General features: G+C 54.9%; 2 protein-coding genes across 2 annotated transcripts; one reads left to right on the forward strand and one right to left on the reverse strand.

The window, feature by feature from the left end:
• Positions 1–375: 375 nt before the first annotated feature.
• Positions 376–6,207, reverse strand: NAT8L (N-acetyltransferase 8 like). The gene is made up of 3 exons (XM_053578009.1): positions 5,587–6,207; positions 4,518–4,682; positions 376–2,524 (listed from the first exon to the last, which is right to left on the reverse strand). The coding sequence occupies exons 1-3, from the start codon at positions 5,960–5,962 to the stop codon at positions 2,157–2,159; spliced, it is 909 nt and encodes a 302-aa protein (XP_053433984.1). The 5' UTR covers positions 5,963–6,207; the 3' UTR covers positions 376–2,156.
• On the forward strand, positions 5,961–18,621 carry LOC128575887 (spidroin-2-like). The gene is made up of 6 exons (XM_053577653.1): positions 5,961–6,163; positions 6,307–6,965; positions 11,108–11,185; positions 12,437–12,544; positions 15,020–15,612; positions 15,682–18,621. The coding sequence occupies exons 1-5, from the start codon at positions 5,961–5,963 to the stop codon at positions 15,277–15,279; spliced, it is 1,308 nt and encodes a 435-aa protein (XP_053433628.1). The 3' UTR covers positions 15,280–15,612; positions 15,682–18,621.
• Positions 18,622–18,645: the final 24 nt, after the last annotated feature.

Consider the following 18,645-nt stretch of genomic DNA (forward strand, 5'->3'; position numbering starts at 1 on the left):
GGTAGTAACAAAAAGGTCAGGAGTCCAGCACACGTCCCACCCCCCCTTGGCCCTGCAACCATGGACCCCTTGCAGGCAGACAGATGCCATTAGAAGGGCCACACCACCATGGGACACTCTGAGCCCATCCTAGGTCCGCATCCAGGAGACACTGGCAGCCTACAGGCTCTGCCTAGGCCTGGGTGGGCTCTGCCAGCCACATCACAGGGATCACAGGCTCCGAAGGCACAGGATCCAAGAAAGCCAGCAGGGCCCAAGCTACCCACCCAAGAGACACACCTCTCAGCACCACTGGGCCCAGATCACCAGCAGACCCCAATGCATCCCAAGCCAACTAAGACCAGCCCCAATAAACCCAAACCAAACAGAAAGAGGAAAAAGGCACAACTGTTTGTTTTCCATTTTGCTAAAACACTTTACGTCTGTCTGTATAATCCAGATTAACAAAATCTGAGAGCTGCAAGAAAATAGGGTGCCGATTTCTGTACAGTCTACAAAACTCCCACCCAGAGCAGGGGCCAGGCACCACCAGGGAGGAATATACAAGGGAGAGCGGGGTCTGTACAGTATTCTGCAAATACCTCAATTGCTAACGGGACAAAATGCCCCTAGAAGCTGGGCTTGTTCCGTTAATTCAATAATTTCTGAAGCACCTTTTTATGAAGGTCCCGTCTGCGGCCCAGCACGTGGCTTAGTGCGTGGCACCCAGGTCTGTGGCCACCCAGCCCACACTTCCCCATCCCCGACCCCCACATCAAGGGGCCTAGGTGGGTCTCATGCCCCTCCAGCCAGATCCAGGCTGGATGTGCGGTCATGCTGTCCCTGCCTCCCCCTCCACTTCCCAGGCTACTCCTTGCCAGGACAATCCCTGCATCTGACGTCTAGAGGAGAGGCCAGGCCAGGAGCACAGCCAGCTGGAGCCAAGCTGGCCACCCCCAACCCAGGCCCCAAGCAGTCCAGCCCTGCCCCTGCAACCACAGGGACTCCACCTGGATCTGCCCCTCCACCTGCTGACCTAATGGCTGGAAGGAACAGCTGAAGCCTCCTCACTAATCTGGGCTGCTCCTGGGCAGGAAGCCAGCTAGCTCCGGGTCTCCCTCCAGATGTCACATTGTGAACGACTCACCCACCCGGCCACCTACCCTGTCACACTGGGCCAGACACAGTGCACATTCCAGCACCACACAGATGTGCGTGTCTCAGGGTGCAAACTACCGTTTTGTCCCAAGAATTAAAGTCATGCAGAGTGCTATTCGGTCTAAATAACTTAGAAAATGGGTCGGTTTCAGGCTAGGAGAAGCTGTGGGCTGGGCATAGTCAGCAGCGGCCTGGGTTAGTGAGACACGTGGGCAAACCCCACCAGCCAGGCACAGGGGTCCCCGGGGATGTCTGGGAGAAGCCACCGTGATCCAGCAGGTGCTGGGGGCAAGGTGTGTCCCCATGGGCCCCCACCCCTAGGTGATGTCACCAGTCAGCCAGCCCAGGCGGGGGAGGGGCAGGGATGGGAGGGCCGTGATGCGTGTCAAAGCACAGCAAGAGTGGACGAAGCTGGGGTGGTCCAGGCCCCTCCAGAGAGCAGGTGGGATGGGCAGCAGGGCAGGCCCCCTGTCTAGCTTGGGCTCGGGCAGGGGTGCTCACCAGCCATGGACCTCAGGGTCCAGTCTGGACAGGGCAGCTGCAGGAGGCAGTGGGCATGCGGCATGCTGTGGCCGGGCCACACCCTCAGCATGCACGTTGCAGAGCAGGGCCCCTGGCCGCCCGCAGGCCTCCCCGCCAGGGCCCAACAGCTGATCCATAGCTGGGGCCTCATCGCAGAGGTTCTGTGGCTGGTGGGCAGGGCTGAGCCTTCCCAGTGGCAGCGCCTGGGCAGCCTCATGGACAGCTGCAGAGGTCCAAGTTGCGACTCTTCAAGGCGTTGCAAGCTGCCTGGCAGGCTGGGCAAGGCAAGGGGCCGTGGCTGCAGACAACTCACCCAAAGTGTCATGAAGAGCCACGGTCCCTGCACCCCGAGACCCAGCTGGGAGCCATGTGATGATGAAAAAGAAAAACCCAACACAATGCCGAGGTGAGGGTCTAAGCAGGGCCACACTGGGCGGCAAGCAGGCGGGCACAGGTGGGCAGGGCAGCCGGGGCAGTGGGCAGGCAAGCAGTGGTGGTCACTCCTCACGCAGCTGCAGGCGGTAGCGATGGTAGCGGACCTGGAAGAAGAGGCGCTCAGCCAGAGAGAGGGTCATGCCAGGCAGCACGTAGTGGTCACTTGCGCCCATGTGTCTGAAGCCCAGTGACTCGTACAGCTTGTGGGCAGCCACCTTGACAGCCGTCGTGCCCAGCACCACGGCAGAGTAGTTGTGCACCACGGCGAACTCCAGCACCTTCCGGCCCAGTGCCTTGGCGATGCCCTTGCCACGGAAGCGCGAGTCCACAGACATGCGCAGCAGCTCAACGGTGTTGTCCTCCTCATGGGCCCTCGCGGCCACGATGCCCACCACATTACCGTCCAGCACGGCCACCCAGAAGCAGGAGCCTGCAGGGGACAGGGTAGTCAGGGAGACTCACCAGGGAAGGCCAAGAGACCCCCTGGACTGGGCCGCACTACAGAATAACACCTGATTCCGCCAGCCCCGATGATCCACTGCCCAGCTCTGCTGGACCTTGGGTGTGTGGGGAAGACAGCCACAATTTAGGACAAGAAGCTCCAGCTGCCTCCTTCAGACCCCCAAGCAGAGGAAGCCCAACAGCACCTGCAGTCTGGTCCAGTCTGCAACCAACCAGGATTCACTCAGCCCTTGAGGCCAGATGTGTAGAGTCCTCCCCTAGGACTGGGAGCTGGGCAGACCTCGGCCAAACAGGCCCCTGCCCAGCTACACTTGGGCCAAACCCTGAATAGCCACAGGACAGCAGTGGGTGAGGCCACCCTGCTCTGGTTTGCAGCTCCTAGGGGCCAGCACACTGGTCCCCAGGCACCCACACTGGAGGGCAGAAAAGGAGGAACAGTGAAGGATCTGGCATGGCACTGGGAGGACATTTCATGAATCTAAGTGGGAACCTAGCCCACTGACCCTGGCCACTCCTGGGCAGGGAGCCTAGTGGCCAGGCCAGCCCATTCCCACCCACAGCACAGCCCAATCCCAGCCTCAGATCAGTGAGAGGGGGAGAGGGAGACTTAAGGGGCCCCAAGATGAGGTAAGCTCATAAACCTCTCTGCCAGCCAGGGGAGCACCTGTCCAGGAGCCTGACCCCCTCCTCAAGGGGCCAATACCCGCTCCCTGCCTAGCTAGCAGCCCCCTTTCACCGCAGGAGCCTCACCAGCCCACTGGCTCACTGAGGGGACCTCTGTCTCCTCCAGTGTTGCACCCTGACCCCAGGCATTGGCTAAGATGGTGCTAAGGGCCCTGTCCCCTCACCCCCATCAGAGGTAGAGCAGGCGAGGCAGGGCGAACCACTGGACATGGCTGCCAGCATCAGGACCCTGTGTATGTCCCTCAAAACTCTGAGCAGCTACAGGAGGGCTCCCTCCCTGCCCCACCCCATACCCCCACCTAAAGTGTTTCCAGCTCCAAGGAGGCCAGTGCCCTCCTACCAGCTGGCCCGGGCACATCCAGGGGTTCCGGCCTCTCCTCACCCACGCAGACCAAACCAGAGGTCAGAAAAGTTGAGGAAGTGACAGCCCCCTAGCACCATGTGGCCAGGCTTCAGTCTCCCCATATGTATTAAAAGTACCCACAAATCTAACAGAGCCTCTGCCCTTGTGGGGTTCCTGCAGACCCACCAGGTGTTGTGGGAGGAGCACACAGGGGCCCCCCATTCCCTCACATCTAGTGGGGCTAGGTCATGGGAGCCACTTTGAGCTGGGCCAGACGCAGGACTGAGCCTCTCAGCTGCCGTGCACTGGGCTTCAGATGGGCACCTCCTTCCCTCCTGAGCAGAGCCAGGAGAGGCGAGGGCCTGGTGGAGGCTGTCCAGATGCTCTGTTTGGGTTTTGAGAAGAGTCAAAGAATGCCAGGTGCCAAGGCTGGCTGGGTGGGGGCAGGGGCCAGGGCTCAGCAGCTGGCAGTGCCAGAGTGGCTGTCCTTCCCTGGTACTCACCATGCCCTGCCAGACCCTAACTAATTCAGGGTGGTCAGCGGACCTTCCAGCACCTGGGAGAGCCTCCTGCCCCAGAGGACTGATTCTTCTCCCTAAGAACCTTCATGGCCCTGCCTCCAACCTGCCAGCCTGAGGGCAGGGATAGCCCCAAAGCCCTCCAGACTGTCCCAGCCCTTCCTCTGCTAGGGGTCAGGGCCCTGGCACTGCCGGCCAGCCCAGGATCTTCAGAGCCAGGCCAGACAGGACCAGCCGGAGCAGCAAGTCCCTCGTCCCTACTTCAGCAGGTGCTAGGCCACTGGGGGGAGGACCCAGCCCATTGGCACCCACCCACAGCAGGAGGCCCTGGTCACAGGAACCCCCTGGGCCCTGCCCTGCGGTTGCTGGGGAGCTCTGCATGATGAACGCGGGGAGGGGTTGGCAGGATGTCTCACCCGGTGGTTTCATGTAGTAGTGCTCAATGTCGGCCATGTCCGTGCGCAGCGCGCAGTCCAGGTAGGCGCGGATCACCTTGTGGCTGTAGTAGTAGCGCAGGCCCAGCAGCCCGGCCGGCACCAGGCAGGTCAGCAGTAGAGAGCGGGTCAGGGCGAAGCAGAGCGCTGCGGGACAGGGAGATGCGAGGGTGAGAGGGCGGGGCCATGTGGACCAGGTCGTGCCAGAGGCGGACAGGGCACCGCTGTCCTCTGGGGAGGCGGAGCAATGGACATTTCGGGTGCACGCCCTGCTTTTCCCTATCTTAATACTTTCTGCCCTAGAGACACGCTACCTTTACCACTGGAAACGACCACCACAGGACTTCCAACCCTTTGGTGGCAGCCTCTGGGCAAGCCACCCTGTGTGACCCGAGGACGCAGCCCAGGCTGGACCCTGCGGTCGCCAGCCGACAAGGACCATGCAGATCGCCCCTCCGCTGGGAAGCAGGCAGGGGTACCCCGTTCAGCAGAGCCCCAGGGTCACTCTCTCCCTGGACCAGTCACTGCACGCCGCAGGGTCAGGGCCAGGGCCAGGGCCAGGGCCAGCCCGACAGCCTCCAGCCGCAACAGGGCTGCTGTGACCTTGGCAGAGTCAAGCTCCTCATCCGCAAAATGGGAGGACAGCCCTCCGCCGGGGGAGCTCCCGGGAGAGGCTCCGACGGACCCCCGGGCAGAGCCCCCGCCCTGCCCCGCGCCCCCTCCCGCGGCGCCCCGCGGTGCTGGCTGTCTCCCCCCCATAAATTAGCACGCGGAGCCGCCGCCGCAGCCTCCCCCGCCCCGCGGATTATATATAGTCACCGCGACGGGCGCAGCGCACCCCCACCCCCGCCGCCCGGCCCCGCGGCCGTTCTCACGCCCCGGCCCCGCTCCTCCTCCCAAGCCCGTCCTCGAGGGTGTCTGCCCGGACTCCGGGTGGGCGAGCTTTGGGGAGTCCCGCGCGGCGTCCCCAGGGGGCCCCGGGCTCGCTCGGGCCGGGCCCCGCGCAGGACTGCGGCAGCCCCGGCCCGAACCCCGCCGCCCGCGCACTGACCCGCCAGCAGGGCGTAGAGCAGCTGCGTGCGCGGGTGCTGCCGCAGGCCGCGGAAGGCCGTGTTGGGGATGCGCTCCATGATGCCGTCGTAGAAGATGCGGCGCGCCGCCTCCTGCTCCGCCGGGCGGAACTCGCGGATGCACACGCCGCGCCCCCCCGGGGGCCCCGCGCCCCCAGTCCCACCGCGCTGCTGGACACCGGGGGCGGGCGGGGGTGCGGCAGGCGCAGCGGCCGGCCCGGGAGCGGCGGGCAGCGGGGGCCACATGGCGCCGGCGGCAGCGAGCAGCGCGTCCTTCTTCGCCCCCGGCAGCGCCTCATGGTCCTCGGCGGCCACGATCTTCGTCTCGCAGACCATGTCGGGAGGCCCACAATGCATGCACCCGGCCGGGCGGCGCAGCTCGGGGACGCGGCCGGGCGGCAGGCGGGCGGGCGGGCTCGGCCCGGGCCCAGGCAAGGGCGCGGCGCCCTCGGACCCGCGGCGGCGGCGGGCGGCAGCGGCGGCGGCGGCTCAGGGGCGCGGGGCGGAGGCGGCGGGCGGCCGGGGCGCGCGCAGGGAGCTGCGCCGCATTTTGGAGAAGTATTTATAATGCAGCGGCGCCGGTGCAGTAGAGGCGCCCGGGGTCCCGCAGGGTCCTAGCGTCCACTGCATTGGCTGCCGAGGGTCACCATGTGATCTCGCGGGTGGGAGTAGACGCCGCCTCCACGCCCGCCCGATGGCAGACTGGGCGCTGCGCGGCTGCCGGGCGCCGGCGGCCGGCGGGGGTGCGGCCGGCCGGGGCAGCGCGGGCAACCCAGGACGCAACAGAGCGGTAGAGACACGCGAGGTGGCCGGAGACAAGCGAGCGCGCGCGGCGGGGCGGGTGATGGGCGATCTGGGCTCGGCGTCCAGCCGGTCTCCGGACAGGGCCAATACCGGGAGCGGGTGATGGGCACGCGCCGCCGCTCCGCGAGGGCCTGGAGCGCCCCGACCGGGCTGGCCGCAGGAAGCCAGTCAGGAAAGCATCTCCACCTCCCTCTCCCGCCCCTTTGTCTGAATGCGGCTCCCGGCGGAGGCCTTGGGCAGGGGGCGCCCCGCGAACCAGCGTCCGGGACCGCACCAGATGGAGGAGAGGAGACGCGATCGGAGCGCGAACTGGTGCCTAAGCGTAGCCCGCAGCCTCGCGCATCCGGGAGCGGCGCAGCAGCCCCCCGCCCGACCCCAGCAGCGGGCACAGGGCTCCGGGCCCGCCGGACCCACCCGGCCCAGCCCCCGCCCTCCACGGCCCGCGCATGCGCCCCGTGGCCTCGGTGCAGGTGCACTGGAGGCTCGCGGACCGCATCTTCCCAGTCCTCGCGAACCGGACCTGCAGACACTGCCGGGCGGGTGCCGAGGAGTTCAGGTGAGGGACAGGTGGTCGCAGAGCCCATTCTAGGCACTAGGCACTAGAACCCAGCCCCTCGCAGCTCCGCCTCCTTCCCCTAGTCACCCTGCTGGGCAACCAAATCTCCACACCTGCGCGGGCCGCGCTGCGCAGCGGAGTGAGGCTGGCGGGGTGACTAAGGTCACCCAGAGGCCGGGGGGGCGGGCTTGCCCGTGGGACTTGAGAGCTGGCGTGCAGCATCACGCGAAGGGAGCGAAGCAGATGGAGCAGGGTGGGACGCCGAACTGGTACACAGCAATAGGCCCTCTCATGTCAGGGACCTGGCAGTCACCTTCCTCGCCCTAAGGAAAAAACCGAGGCAAAATTAGTGTATGTAGAGAGTTTATATGGACCAAGTTAGAGGACTGCAGCCCTGCGGCCAGGACGCAGGTTGCCCTGAATAGACGCCCCCATTTGCAGCAATGGGTTTGTCGTCGTTAGGAGAGAGCGAGCGCCCTGTCCGCAGGCGGGAGTGCGGGAGTGCGCCACAGCTCGCTGCAGCCTCCACCTCCAGAGCTCAAGTGATCCTCCCGCCTCAGCCTCTCAAGCAGCTGAGAGAGACTACAGCCCTGAGTCACTGTGCCCTGCTTCTAGCAGAGGTTGTGTGATGGAGCTCTGGCGCCTAAGCTAGAGAGTCCTGGTGAGACTAGAGCCCCAAGTAGTGGGTTTTCTAAAGAAAAGGGGCAATTCCTAATTGTTCACCATGAACTTACATTAAAATAGCATGAGCAACTGATTGGACACGTTATTTTTTTCAATCACAAAGTCAAGTAATAATGAAGATAACGAGTAAGGCAGCAAGTTAGGAAATTACAGGAAAGAACAAAACGCCTTTAAACATTGTGCTGGGTCCGGGGGAGGGCATGGCTGAAGTCCCATAGCTTTGTCTCTCTGGACCTGATAAATTTTGAATACCTCACTTAGCTCTGAGAGCTCTGAGCTATTTTTCTTTCATTTACCCTCTTTGATCAAAATCTTTCTCTTGTGAAAGAACTAGTCTAGTCACCCACACGTTAGATGTAAACATGTCCCAGGGAAGGCTCACTTCAAGTAATCTCATCTGTATCTTGTCTGTGCTGTGGCCTGGAGACTCAGCCAGGGCTCAAGGCCAAGTTGATGGTAACAGCGAGGGAGGAGGGGATGTCAGGCCAGCCCCTGACAAAGCTGGGTCGCTTCCAAGTGTTGGACTATCATGATTCGTGTTTGTGTTTTAGACACATAGAAATATAGGGCATAATCAATTTAAGAATAAATGATATGACACAAATAAAGACAATTATTAACAAAATTTGAAATCCGGATCTGAAAAGTGTTCCTATTCCTCAAGGTAATCAAAGACACATTTCGTGTACTTCCTGTCCTGTCCTGAAGGAGAAAGTGTGAAGATCTCCTGATGTAGACATCCACCCAGGCTGCTAATGTGGGAGGGAACTTTGATTTGAGGGCTTTTCAACAAACAAGACCTCCAGGTTGATTCTCCTTGATCTTTGATGCCTTCATCTCCCAAGAAGCCTGCTGTTTAAAAAACTGTTAGTTGGAGGTGGCAGGTTCAAACCCAGCCCTGGCCAAACACTGCAAAAAAACAAAACAAAACAAAACAAAACAAAACAAAAAACTGTTAGTTAATTTAGAAATTTTAATGTGAAGGTATAAGGCTGAGGCAATAAGGAGGAATGTTGAATTAAGGGCTCCTGGACTTCCTCACCCAGGTGCTGGGCCTTCCCATTGTTATTTGAAAGGGAGAAAGCTGATCTTCCCACACGGGGAAGAAATAAGTAAGTGGAAAGGCCTGAGGCCAGGAAAGGTCAAACGTTTTCTAAAGCTTTGCTGGTTGATTATTTTATATATATATATATATATTTATTTATTTATTTATTTATGATCCACTGTGAGCCTTCTGCTAGTTCCTAGGGTGGGCTGCTAGAGGGATGCTGGTCAGCTCCATCCCAATCACTTTGAACTTGCCAGATAAGATGGCCATAAATCTGTTACAGCCTCTTGGGAGTTCCCAGTTTTCTTGTTCTCCTCTCTTCCCACTCTGTACCCACTCATTTTTATCTTTCTTTTCTTAGCCCTCAACTTAAAACAATCTTTAAAAACCTCTAGACAAGGGTGGTGCCTGTGGCTCAGTCGGTAAGGTGCTGGCCCCATATGCCGAGGGTGGCGGGTTCAAACCCGGCCCCGGCCAAACTGCAACCAAAAAATAGCCGGGCGTTGTGGCGGGCGCCTGTAGTCCCAGCTACTCGGGAGGCTGAGGCAAGAGAATCGCTTAAGCCCAGGAGTTGGAGGTTGCTGTGAGCTGTGTGATGCCACAGCACTCTACTGAGGGCCATAAAGTGAGACTCTGTCTCTACAAAAAAAAAACAAACCTCTAGACAAAATCACTTTTCCTTTAAAAAAAAATTCTCATGCCATCTTCATAAACTTTATCAAAACCATATCTTATTGTTCCTATACACTATATATAGGATTGTTTTTCTCATACATAGTAGGTTTAATTACATATATTAGCTACAATTTTAATTCTTAATAACAATTTTTAGTGAGAAATCTAGGAATTTAGAACTGTTTCATATGAGTATTTGTAGATGAAAACCATTTCATCATTTTTAGAAGGATGTTTCAATTTTCTGTTTATTAATCTAAACATATTTAGTTTTTTGGGTGGCTCCTGTGGCTCAGTGAGTAGGGCGCCGGCCCCATATACTGAGGATGGCGGGTTCAAACCCGGCCCTGGCCAAACTGCAACAAAAGATAGCCGGGCATTGTGGTGGGCACTTGTGGTCCCAGCTACTCAGAAGGCTGAGGCAAGAGAATCGCCTAAGCCCAGGAGTTGGAGGTTGCTGTGAGCTGTGATGCCATGGCACTCTACCAAGGGTGATAAAGTGAGACGCTGTCTCAAAAAAATTAGTTTTTCTATACCATATAAAAATACAATGCCAAGGGTGGCACCTGTGGCTCAGTGAGTAGGGTGCTGGTCCCATTTACCGAGGGTGGCAGGTTCAAACCCAGCCCTGGCCAAACTGCAACAATAACAACAACAACAAAAAAAAAGTTGGGTGTTATGGTGGGCGCCTGTAATCCCAGCTACTCGGGAGGCTGAGGCAAGAGAATCGCCTAAGCCCAAGAGCTGGAGGTTGCTATGAGCTATGATGCCACAGCACTCTACCAGGGGCAAGAAAGTGAGACTCTATCTCTAAAAAAAAAAAATACAATGCCAAAATATAACAACTTACACTTATGTTTAATTATTGCCTCAGTATTTTAACTAAGAAATGACTCACTTTTCATGCTTATCTATTATTTAATCTAATATAATATGACTAAATTACTGGAAAAGGTTTTTTGTTTTTTTGAGACAAGAGTCTCACTTTATCACCCTTAGTAGAGTGCTGTGGCATCACAGCTCACAGCAACCTCTAACTCTTGAGCTTAAATGATTCTCTTGCCTCAGCCTCCTAGTAGCTGGAACTACAGGCGCCCGCCACAACACCCGGCTATTTTTTTGTTGTAGTTGTCATTGTTTAGCAGGCCAGGCTGCGTTTGATCCCACCAGCCCTGGTGTATGTGGCCGGCACCCTAACCACTGATCTATGGGCGCCAAGCAGTAAAAGGTTTTCAAAGTGATGAAAAGTTCATGTATAAACTTTTCCCACTTACATTCATTTGGTTTGCTTGTTCTTCATAACTTGCTTGAGTGTCCAGCAAACAAACAATTGCCACCATCAAGTTGTTTCCTTGTTAATAGTTTTTATAGCCTGCAGATGCTTCACCTAAAGTTAAATATGTGGGTGTTTTGCTGATCAGAAGATACAGCTGCTTTCATTAAATCAACAATATTAAACTAATTTTACCAAAAATTAATCCAAATGAACTGAAAAGGCCATTAAACTTAGTTTTTAATTTTCCTGATAAAATATTTGACATAAGCTCTTTTTCTTCAAGCCATTTGATTAGAGCTTCATACGTGCTGGTCGTGAAATATATGCACATACATGTATGAACATAGAGACATACGGACAGAAACAGATCTTACAGCTTCTACATGACTCTTCATTTACCAGGGTTATGGAAAAACTAAATTCTGCCAAAATATTTAAAGAGACTTATTCTGTCCCCAGGAACACCATCTCCAGAAGTCCTGAAAAGTGTACCCAAGGCAGCTTGGTGTTATTCTTTCAGGGAGCCAGAAATTACAGGTAAATCATAAATTATTACCTAGAAGGTAAACATTAGTTTGGCTTAAAGAAGGGCAGGACATCTAGAAGTAGGGGCTTACAAGTCGCACATGAGTTTTAGGGATTCTTCAGGTGGCAACTGGGTGAAAGAGTTAAAGCTTTGTGTAAAGAATTGGAGTCAAAGCCAAGCACAGTGGCTCATGCCTGTAATCCTAACACTGTGGGAGGCTAAGACAAGGTTAGAAGGGTCAGTTGAGCCCAGGAGTTTGAGATCAGACTGAGCAATATAGTGAGACCCTGTCTCTAAGAAAAATTTTAAAAATTAGCTGGGCATGGTGGTGCACACCTGTACTCCCAACTACTTGTGAAGCTGAGGAGGAAGATCACTTGAGCTGAAGAATTTGAGGCTGCAATGAGCTATGATCTTGCCGCTGCACTCCATCCTGGATGACAAAGACCTAGCCTCTAAAAAAGTCAAAATAACAAAATAAACCCATTCAATGAAATTTTATGGTTTGTAAGGCATGACTTACCAGTCCTCTGTAGAAAGAAATTAGGGCAAAAGAAAAAAAGGTCAAAGTCCACTCCTCAGTTCCCCCTCTTGGCCAAAGATTCCCCCACTGGTCTGTGCCTATGCAGACCAGTGACCAGCAGGAGGTCCCAACAGAGCTGGGGAGGCTCATTGTCTGTGTGGCTATCTGGCATTGATGACAACAGCTTCCATGGTTATGATGTTGGATCTTAGAGCAAGGACAGGATTTGACTTGATTTAAAAGGCAATTGTTTAAAAGGGGCAAAAAAGTGAGACTTAGCATTCAGTCTGAAAAAAACATTATTCTACAAGCTATCACCTTCCGGGTGTCTGATTGTGTCTTTTTTCTTTTCTTGTATCTGACACGGGTTTTCAAATAATTTGTTCTCCTTCAGATTATCAATCCCTCTCTTTTTTTATGTTTTATTTATTTATTTGGAGGCAAAGTCTCACCTTGTCGCTCTCAATAGAGTACTGTGGCGTCATAGCTCACAGCAATCTCAAAACTCTTGGGTTCAAGGGATTCTCTTGCCTCAGCTTCCTGAGTAGCTGGGACTACAGGTGCCTGTCACAAAAAACAAAACAGGCCCAGCTGTTTTTTTGTTTTTTTTTAGAGAGAGGAGGTCTCACTCTGGCTCAGGCTGGGCTTGAACCTGTGAGTTTAGACAATCCACCTGCCTCCGCCTCCCAGAGTGCTGGGATTACAGGTGTGAGCCACCACTCTTGGTTCTTTTTTTTAGAGATGAGGTCTCTGTTGCCCAGGCTGGAGTTTGGTGGCATCATCACAGTTCACTGTAGCCTTGAACTCCTGGGCTCAAGCACTCCTCTCACCACAGCCTCCCAGGTAGGTAAAGACTACAGGTAGGTAGAAGGGGGTCTTTCTCTGTTGCTCAAGCTGGTTTTAAACTCCTGGCCTCTAGCGATCCTTCCACCCTAACCACCAAAAGTGCTGGGATTATAGGTAGCAACCTGTGATCTGCTCAGTCTTTCGACCACCTGCTCCCCTGCTCTGAACAAGAGTTAGTTTAAGAAACTCCTAAATTTGCACTTCCAAAGATGTGACTCCTAGGTGAAACCAGGTAGAAAATTTGCCTCTCAAAGGCACAGAACTTAAGTCTAAACACCATTATTTTCTGAGACAAAGAGGGATTTAGGTAAAGGCCCAATTAAGACGAGATAGCCAGGAAGAGTACCTTAAGCAAAGGTACGATTTGTTTTGTAAACTTTAAGCCACTGTCTTCCCCTTTGTGTATGGGGGGGGGCGGGGTAAGGGAGAGGAATGTTCTTACAAATGGAGATTTCCTTTATAGATGTAAATTTCTCTTACAAAGGGTTTCAAAATAGCCAGCCAGATAAAAATCAGAAAGTTGAGTTCTGGAGGCAGATTTACTTGACAGTTTTTTCAATTTAGTTTGTTTATTAGATTACCGACTCCTAATTAGAGACCCTTCCCTCTCCGGAAGGAGGTGCATAAAAACAACAAAAATCAGGCCGGGGGTGGGGGGCTCCCGCCTGCAAATCCCGGCATTCTGGGAGGCCCAGGCAGGTGGATCCCGGGAGCTCAGGAGTTTGAGACCAGCCTGAGCAAAAGAGGGACCTCTGCCTCTACTAAAAATAGAAAACCAGCTGGCCTTTATAACGGCGTCTATAAAGGCTACTGGGGTGAGAGGAAAGGCTAAGGTAAGAGGATGGCTTGAGCCCAAGAATTTAAGGTTTCTGCCTACCCAGGGTGACAGAGTAAGATTCTTGTCAAAAAAAAAAACCCACCAACAACAAAAACCAAAGTGGAGCCCTTTTAAGGACTAGGGCAAGAAAGCATTTGCAGTTTGGGAGCCTGACATTTAAATAAGCAAAAAAGCAGACACAGCAGGTTTAAAAATCAAGGATCCCATTTTTACATGGAATCCTGGCTCCCCTAAAAGAGGGAAACACCTCTGGCAGCACAACTTTCCACAGGGTTCCTTGCTGCCAAGATTCCCCAGGACTGGTGAGGGACCCATGCCCATCCGCCCTCCAGAGGCTGAGGTGGAAGATAGCTTGACGCCAGGAGTTGAGGCTGAAGTGACACCGTGGCTGCACCAATCATAGCACTGCACCCTCTCCTTGACAACATCATAAGACTCTGCTTCAAAAATAAATAAATAAGAAAAGAAAGAAAGCAAACAGAGGGACCAAACATATTTAAAAAGCAGTTTCAGGGAAAAAATTCCTAAAAATAAGACCCAAAAGAAAAAAATCATGAAGACTCCCTTATGTATATTTGTATGTTTTATCTTACTATCTACTTACTTAACACACGGGCCTCACTGTGCTGCCCAGGCTGGGGTGCAGTGGTGCCATCACACCTAACCCAAGGCCAGCAGTGTGTCTGGGGTTATAGCTGCTTGTGTGTGTCATTGCTGTAGGTGTCGCCCAAGAGTCACGATCACTCTTCAGGGTCTCAGACTGCCTCAGTCAGGTGGCAGCAGGGTATTTAGTATATTAGGGAGACCAGTCCTTAACTTACACCTTTCCAAATAGCAGGAGTCCCTGGCTCGGCACCAGTAGCACAGTGGTTACAGCGCCAGCCTCATATACCGAGGATGGTAGTGTGAACCCACCCGGGCCAGCTAAACAACGATGACAACTGCAACAGAAACCAGCCGGGTGTTGTGGTGGGTGCCTATAGTCCCAGCTACTTGGGAGGCTGAGGCAAGAGAATTGCTTAAGCCCAAGAGTTAGAGGTTGCTGTGAGCTGTGACGCTACAGCACTCTACCGAGGGCAAAATAGTGAGACTCTGTCTCAAAAAATTAAATTAAATTAAAAGTCCCTGGAATGCCCTTCTGCGGAAGAATGACCTCTGTGGCTGCTTCCTGTCCATGACAGCAGTCCTGACACCTGTGCAGTGTCCAGTCACCTGGGCTGCCCATGAGGCTCAGAGGGAGAAGTCACCTGTTCCCTTCTGTTTGGAACAGGCACTGACCACAAGGGGAAAGACATGTCCCAAATTATGAGCAACAGAAGACAGCTGCAATGTTTTAAACTGTACTTTGCAATTTTAGTTCAAAAGAAGTGAAACCTGATAGGGCCCAATGTAGGGACCTGCCCAAATAGAACGTCCCGCCCAGGAAGAAATGAATGCACCAGTCTCTACCCCTCCGCACTTCTATATTCCCATCCACCTTAACCCACATGCTCACTCCTTTCTCAAACTCAGCTCGCTCACACCCGAGTGGAATCAAGGCTGCGTTTCCCACACAGAACCTGGACTGATTCCTTTCGTTCACATCTCGGCATAATTTCTTATTTTTGGTCCTTAACCTCTCAAAACTTCCAGCGCCAGACAGCGCTGTCGCCGAAGCCTTCCTTCCAGGAGACGGAGGCAGCTCTCCACGGAGCCCTGTGCTGGAATCTCCTGCAGAAGAACAGCTGGAAGAAAACTTGGCCTCACCTGGAAGGGAGGTTGCCCTGTGCGCCCAGCAAGACCTCACAGTGGACTATGGGGCCTGGTGCCGGGTCCTGCAGGGAACTATGGGTGGCCGGGGGAGGGGTAGCCCCCCTGGCCCTGGCTCTGGATCCCCATGGCCAGATAGGTTGACATAAAGGAAAAAACTGAGGAGAAATTATTGTAAGTAGAGAGTTTATTTGGGCCAAGTTGACCCAAACTCTCTACTCAAGTTAATTTTACATCAGTTTTTTTCTTTTCCATTACGTCGACACTTCTCAGGAGAGCAAAACAAAATTACACAGATGATCCAGAATTAAGCCCCTGACACCATGCAACGCTGAGCCACAGCAGCAGCAGGCAGTGTCCTGAGGTGGGTGGGTGGACGGCATTAAGTGTCCAGGAGGGTGCAGCATGCCAGGGACCCTACTGGAGACAAGGCAGGTGGAGTTGGGGGCAGGTGGGGCTGGAGGGGCGGGGCTGTCCTAGAGGTGGGAGTCAGAACTTAAACTCCAGACAAGGTTGGTAAGTGCGGCTGGAGGGGTGGGGCCGTCCTAGAGGTGAGAGTCAGGACTTGAGCTCCAGAGCAGAGACTGGGGACCTTCTTTCATGCTCCTGACCGGGCCAGGAAGGGGAGCAGCCACGTCCTCCCCCCAACCACAACCTCAGAGCAGAATGAGGACAGGGCCTGGCTTCTGCTGACCCCAAGGCTACCTCTGCTCTGCTGTCCACAGCCAGACCCCAGAAAAGAGGTGGGGGGGGGAGGGCACAGCCACAGAAGCTCCTCCCACTTGCTGACTGACCTCACCTTTCAGTCCTGAAGTCCCCACAGCCATGTGACTCCTCCAGGGGCTTTCATGGCCTGGTGGGGCCTGCACCCTACTCTCTGGGCCACAGGAGCCTGAACACTCCACAAAGAATTTGGGAGTGGGGAGGGGTCAGCCACACTCAGCTCATAAGGGGCAAGGCTGGACCCTGGGGACAGACACCTGGAAGGTCTGGGAGTCTAAAAACTTCTAAGTGGAGCTTTGGGGAGCTTAGAGCCCTCTTCCCTTCCCTAAAAGGGGAAGACTGCACAGGTCCCAGGCTGTCCCGGGGCCATTGTTCCTGTATCCCCCTCGGTGAGGGGTGGATCAACCCCAGGTTGGCATCAGGGGCTCACTTTACAGGTGAGCACATTCAGCCCAGAGCTGTCTGTCCTGCTGAGGCAGGAGGATCACTTGAAATTACGAGTCCAAGACCAGCCTGGGCAACATGGAGACCCCGTCTCTATGAAAAACAGAAAACCTATTGGGGCCTGGTGGTGCCTGTGATCCCAGCTACTTGGGAGGCTGAGCAGGAGGATCACTTGAGTCCAGGAGTTCAAGGATGCCCTGAGCTATGGTCATGTCACGAAATGGGGAGGAAAAAGACAGGGAGCAATTCAAGGCCCACTGCACCACTTAACGGGAGTTCAGGAGAGGAAGGAAGGGCAAGAAATAGAAGTGAAATAACAATTTCTCTCAGCTAAAGGAGCCAAGACTCCAGATTCAACCTGCTCAGCACACTGAACCAGTGCAAAAAGTCTCAAAACACATCCATGGAACCTTCCAGAGTCCTGCTGCAGGCAGATGGAGGGGGTGTAGGCACCCACATCTGACTGAGAGCCCACCCTCCTCTCAATCTCCCCTGCAACTGATCCAGGCATGAAAAGAACAAAGTTCGCCCTCCTAGAGCTGCCAGAAAGGAATTGCTAACAGAGGCAGGCACTCCAGTGTTTCCCAGGGACGGAGTCTACAGAGGAGAGGAGGGAGTGGTTTGGGCCCAGAGAGCCAGCAGAGGCATTTTCTGCAGGGCGACCGGTAACCAGGCAGCAGAAGAGGGCACAGGGTCTGGGGGAAGTTGACTCGGAGTTAGAAGCGTGAAGAGTGAGCAGTAGGAACGCCCAGCTGGCAGGCAAAAGGCAAGGGTCTGAGATGAAGGGGCAACCAGATGCTGGAGAATGTACAGCTAAAGGCAGAAATAGGGAAAAGGGAACAGGGTGGACATGGAGTCCTGGAAAGCAGGTGTTGGGGAAAAGACATTCCCAGGTCTTCACTGGCCATACCATGAGCAGCACCTCCCAGCGGACACCAGGATGCTCTGTGACTCAGCCTCAGTCATGCTGGGAGCTGCCCCATGACTCTGGGTCATCATGGGGCAAGCACCAAGCCAAACTCCTTACAGAGTTGCCTGTGCTGTCTCTCTCCCCACCTGTCCTCCCGTCAGCCCTTCCCCTGATGGACCAAATCTGATCACTTGCCATGGCCTCAGAACCCCAAGTCTCTCCTTGGCCTGCTTCCGAGTTCTTCACAGGCCACCAGCTGCACATCCTGCTGGTTTGCCCTGCAGGGAGCTGCTGGGGAGCATTCTGCTCCTCCCAGAGCCACGAGTCAGGACATGCCAAAGCAAAAGGGCAGGACCACGGAATCAGGCCCTAGCAATCAGCAGAGGTGGGGGCTGGTGAGCTAAAGTTCTCCTCTGGGGCAGTGGGCTGGGGATGTCCAGCCTTACCTACCCAAGACAGCAGCACTTGTGCTGTGGCAGTGATAGTCAGGGAGCTAAAGCCACACAGAGACCAACTGTCTTGCTCACGTGAATGACAGTCACTTCCAGTCTTTGTGCTGCTGTTCCTGGATGTTTCTAACAGTGCGCATGCATCACTTTGATAAAAAGTTCTAACTGTACTTTTAAAAACACACACAGAAAGGATAAGGGGGCTGGGTGCAGTGCCTCGTGCCAGTTATCCTGGCACTCTGGAAGGCTGAGGTGGATGGATCCCTTGAGCTCAGGAGTTCAAGACCACCCTGAGAAAGAGCCAGACCCCCAACTCTACTAAAAGTAGAAAAAATAGTCAGACGTTGAAGTGGTGCCTGTAGTCCGAGCTTCTGAGGAGGCTGAGGCATGAGGATCACTTTAACCCAAGAGTTTGAGGTCTGTGAGCTATGCCACCACAGCACTCTACCCAAAAAAGAGAGTCAGACTCCATCTCAAAAAGAAAAGAATAAAGGGAGAAGATGCTGCCTGCTTCATCTTGAGGTCACCTGCTGGGCACTGGGTGCATAGGCCAGCTCCCCATCAGGGGGCTAGGGATCACATTAAGGGCTAAGGCTGGAGAGAGGTGGGCTCAGCCCTCCCTATGGCAGCAGCCACAGGCTGTGCAGATTGCAGCTCAGCCTCCAGGGACCCCATTCCATGTAGAGGGCTTAGGGAGCTCAGTCCCGGGGTGCCAGGCCAGGCCAGTGTCCCTAGGCAGCCAATGCTTGGGCCCCTGGAAGGTGGGCTTGCTCAGCACACGTGCCTGTGCATGCAGGCCCAGGGTGATGATGGACATGTGTGGATCTACCACTCAGCTCTGGCGTGGGACAGGTGCTGAGGGGGCCACCACTCACATAGAACTGGGAAAAACAAGGCCCAGAAAGAGGCCCAACCAACCCTGGGCTCCTGGGGTGACGCAGGGGGCTCTGGTGTCCAGAGCAGGGAGACAGGAAAACAGGCGTGCTCTC

The sequence above is a fragment of the Nycticebus coucang genome, chromosome 23 (assembly GCF_027406575.1).
Source record: "Nycticebus coucang isolate mNycCou1 chromosome 23, mNycCou1.pri, whole genome shotgun sequence".
NCBI classification, from domain to species: domain Eukaryota; kingdom Metazoa; phylum Chordata; class Mammalia; order Primates; family Lorisidae; genus Nycticebus; species Nycticebus coucang.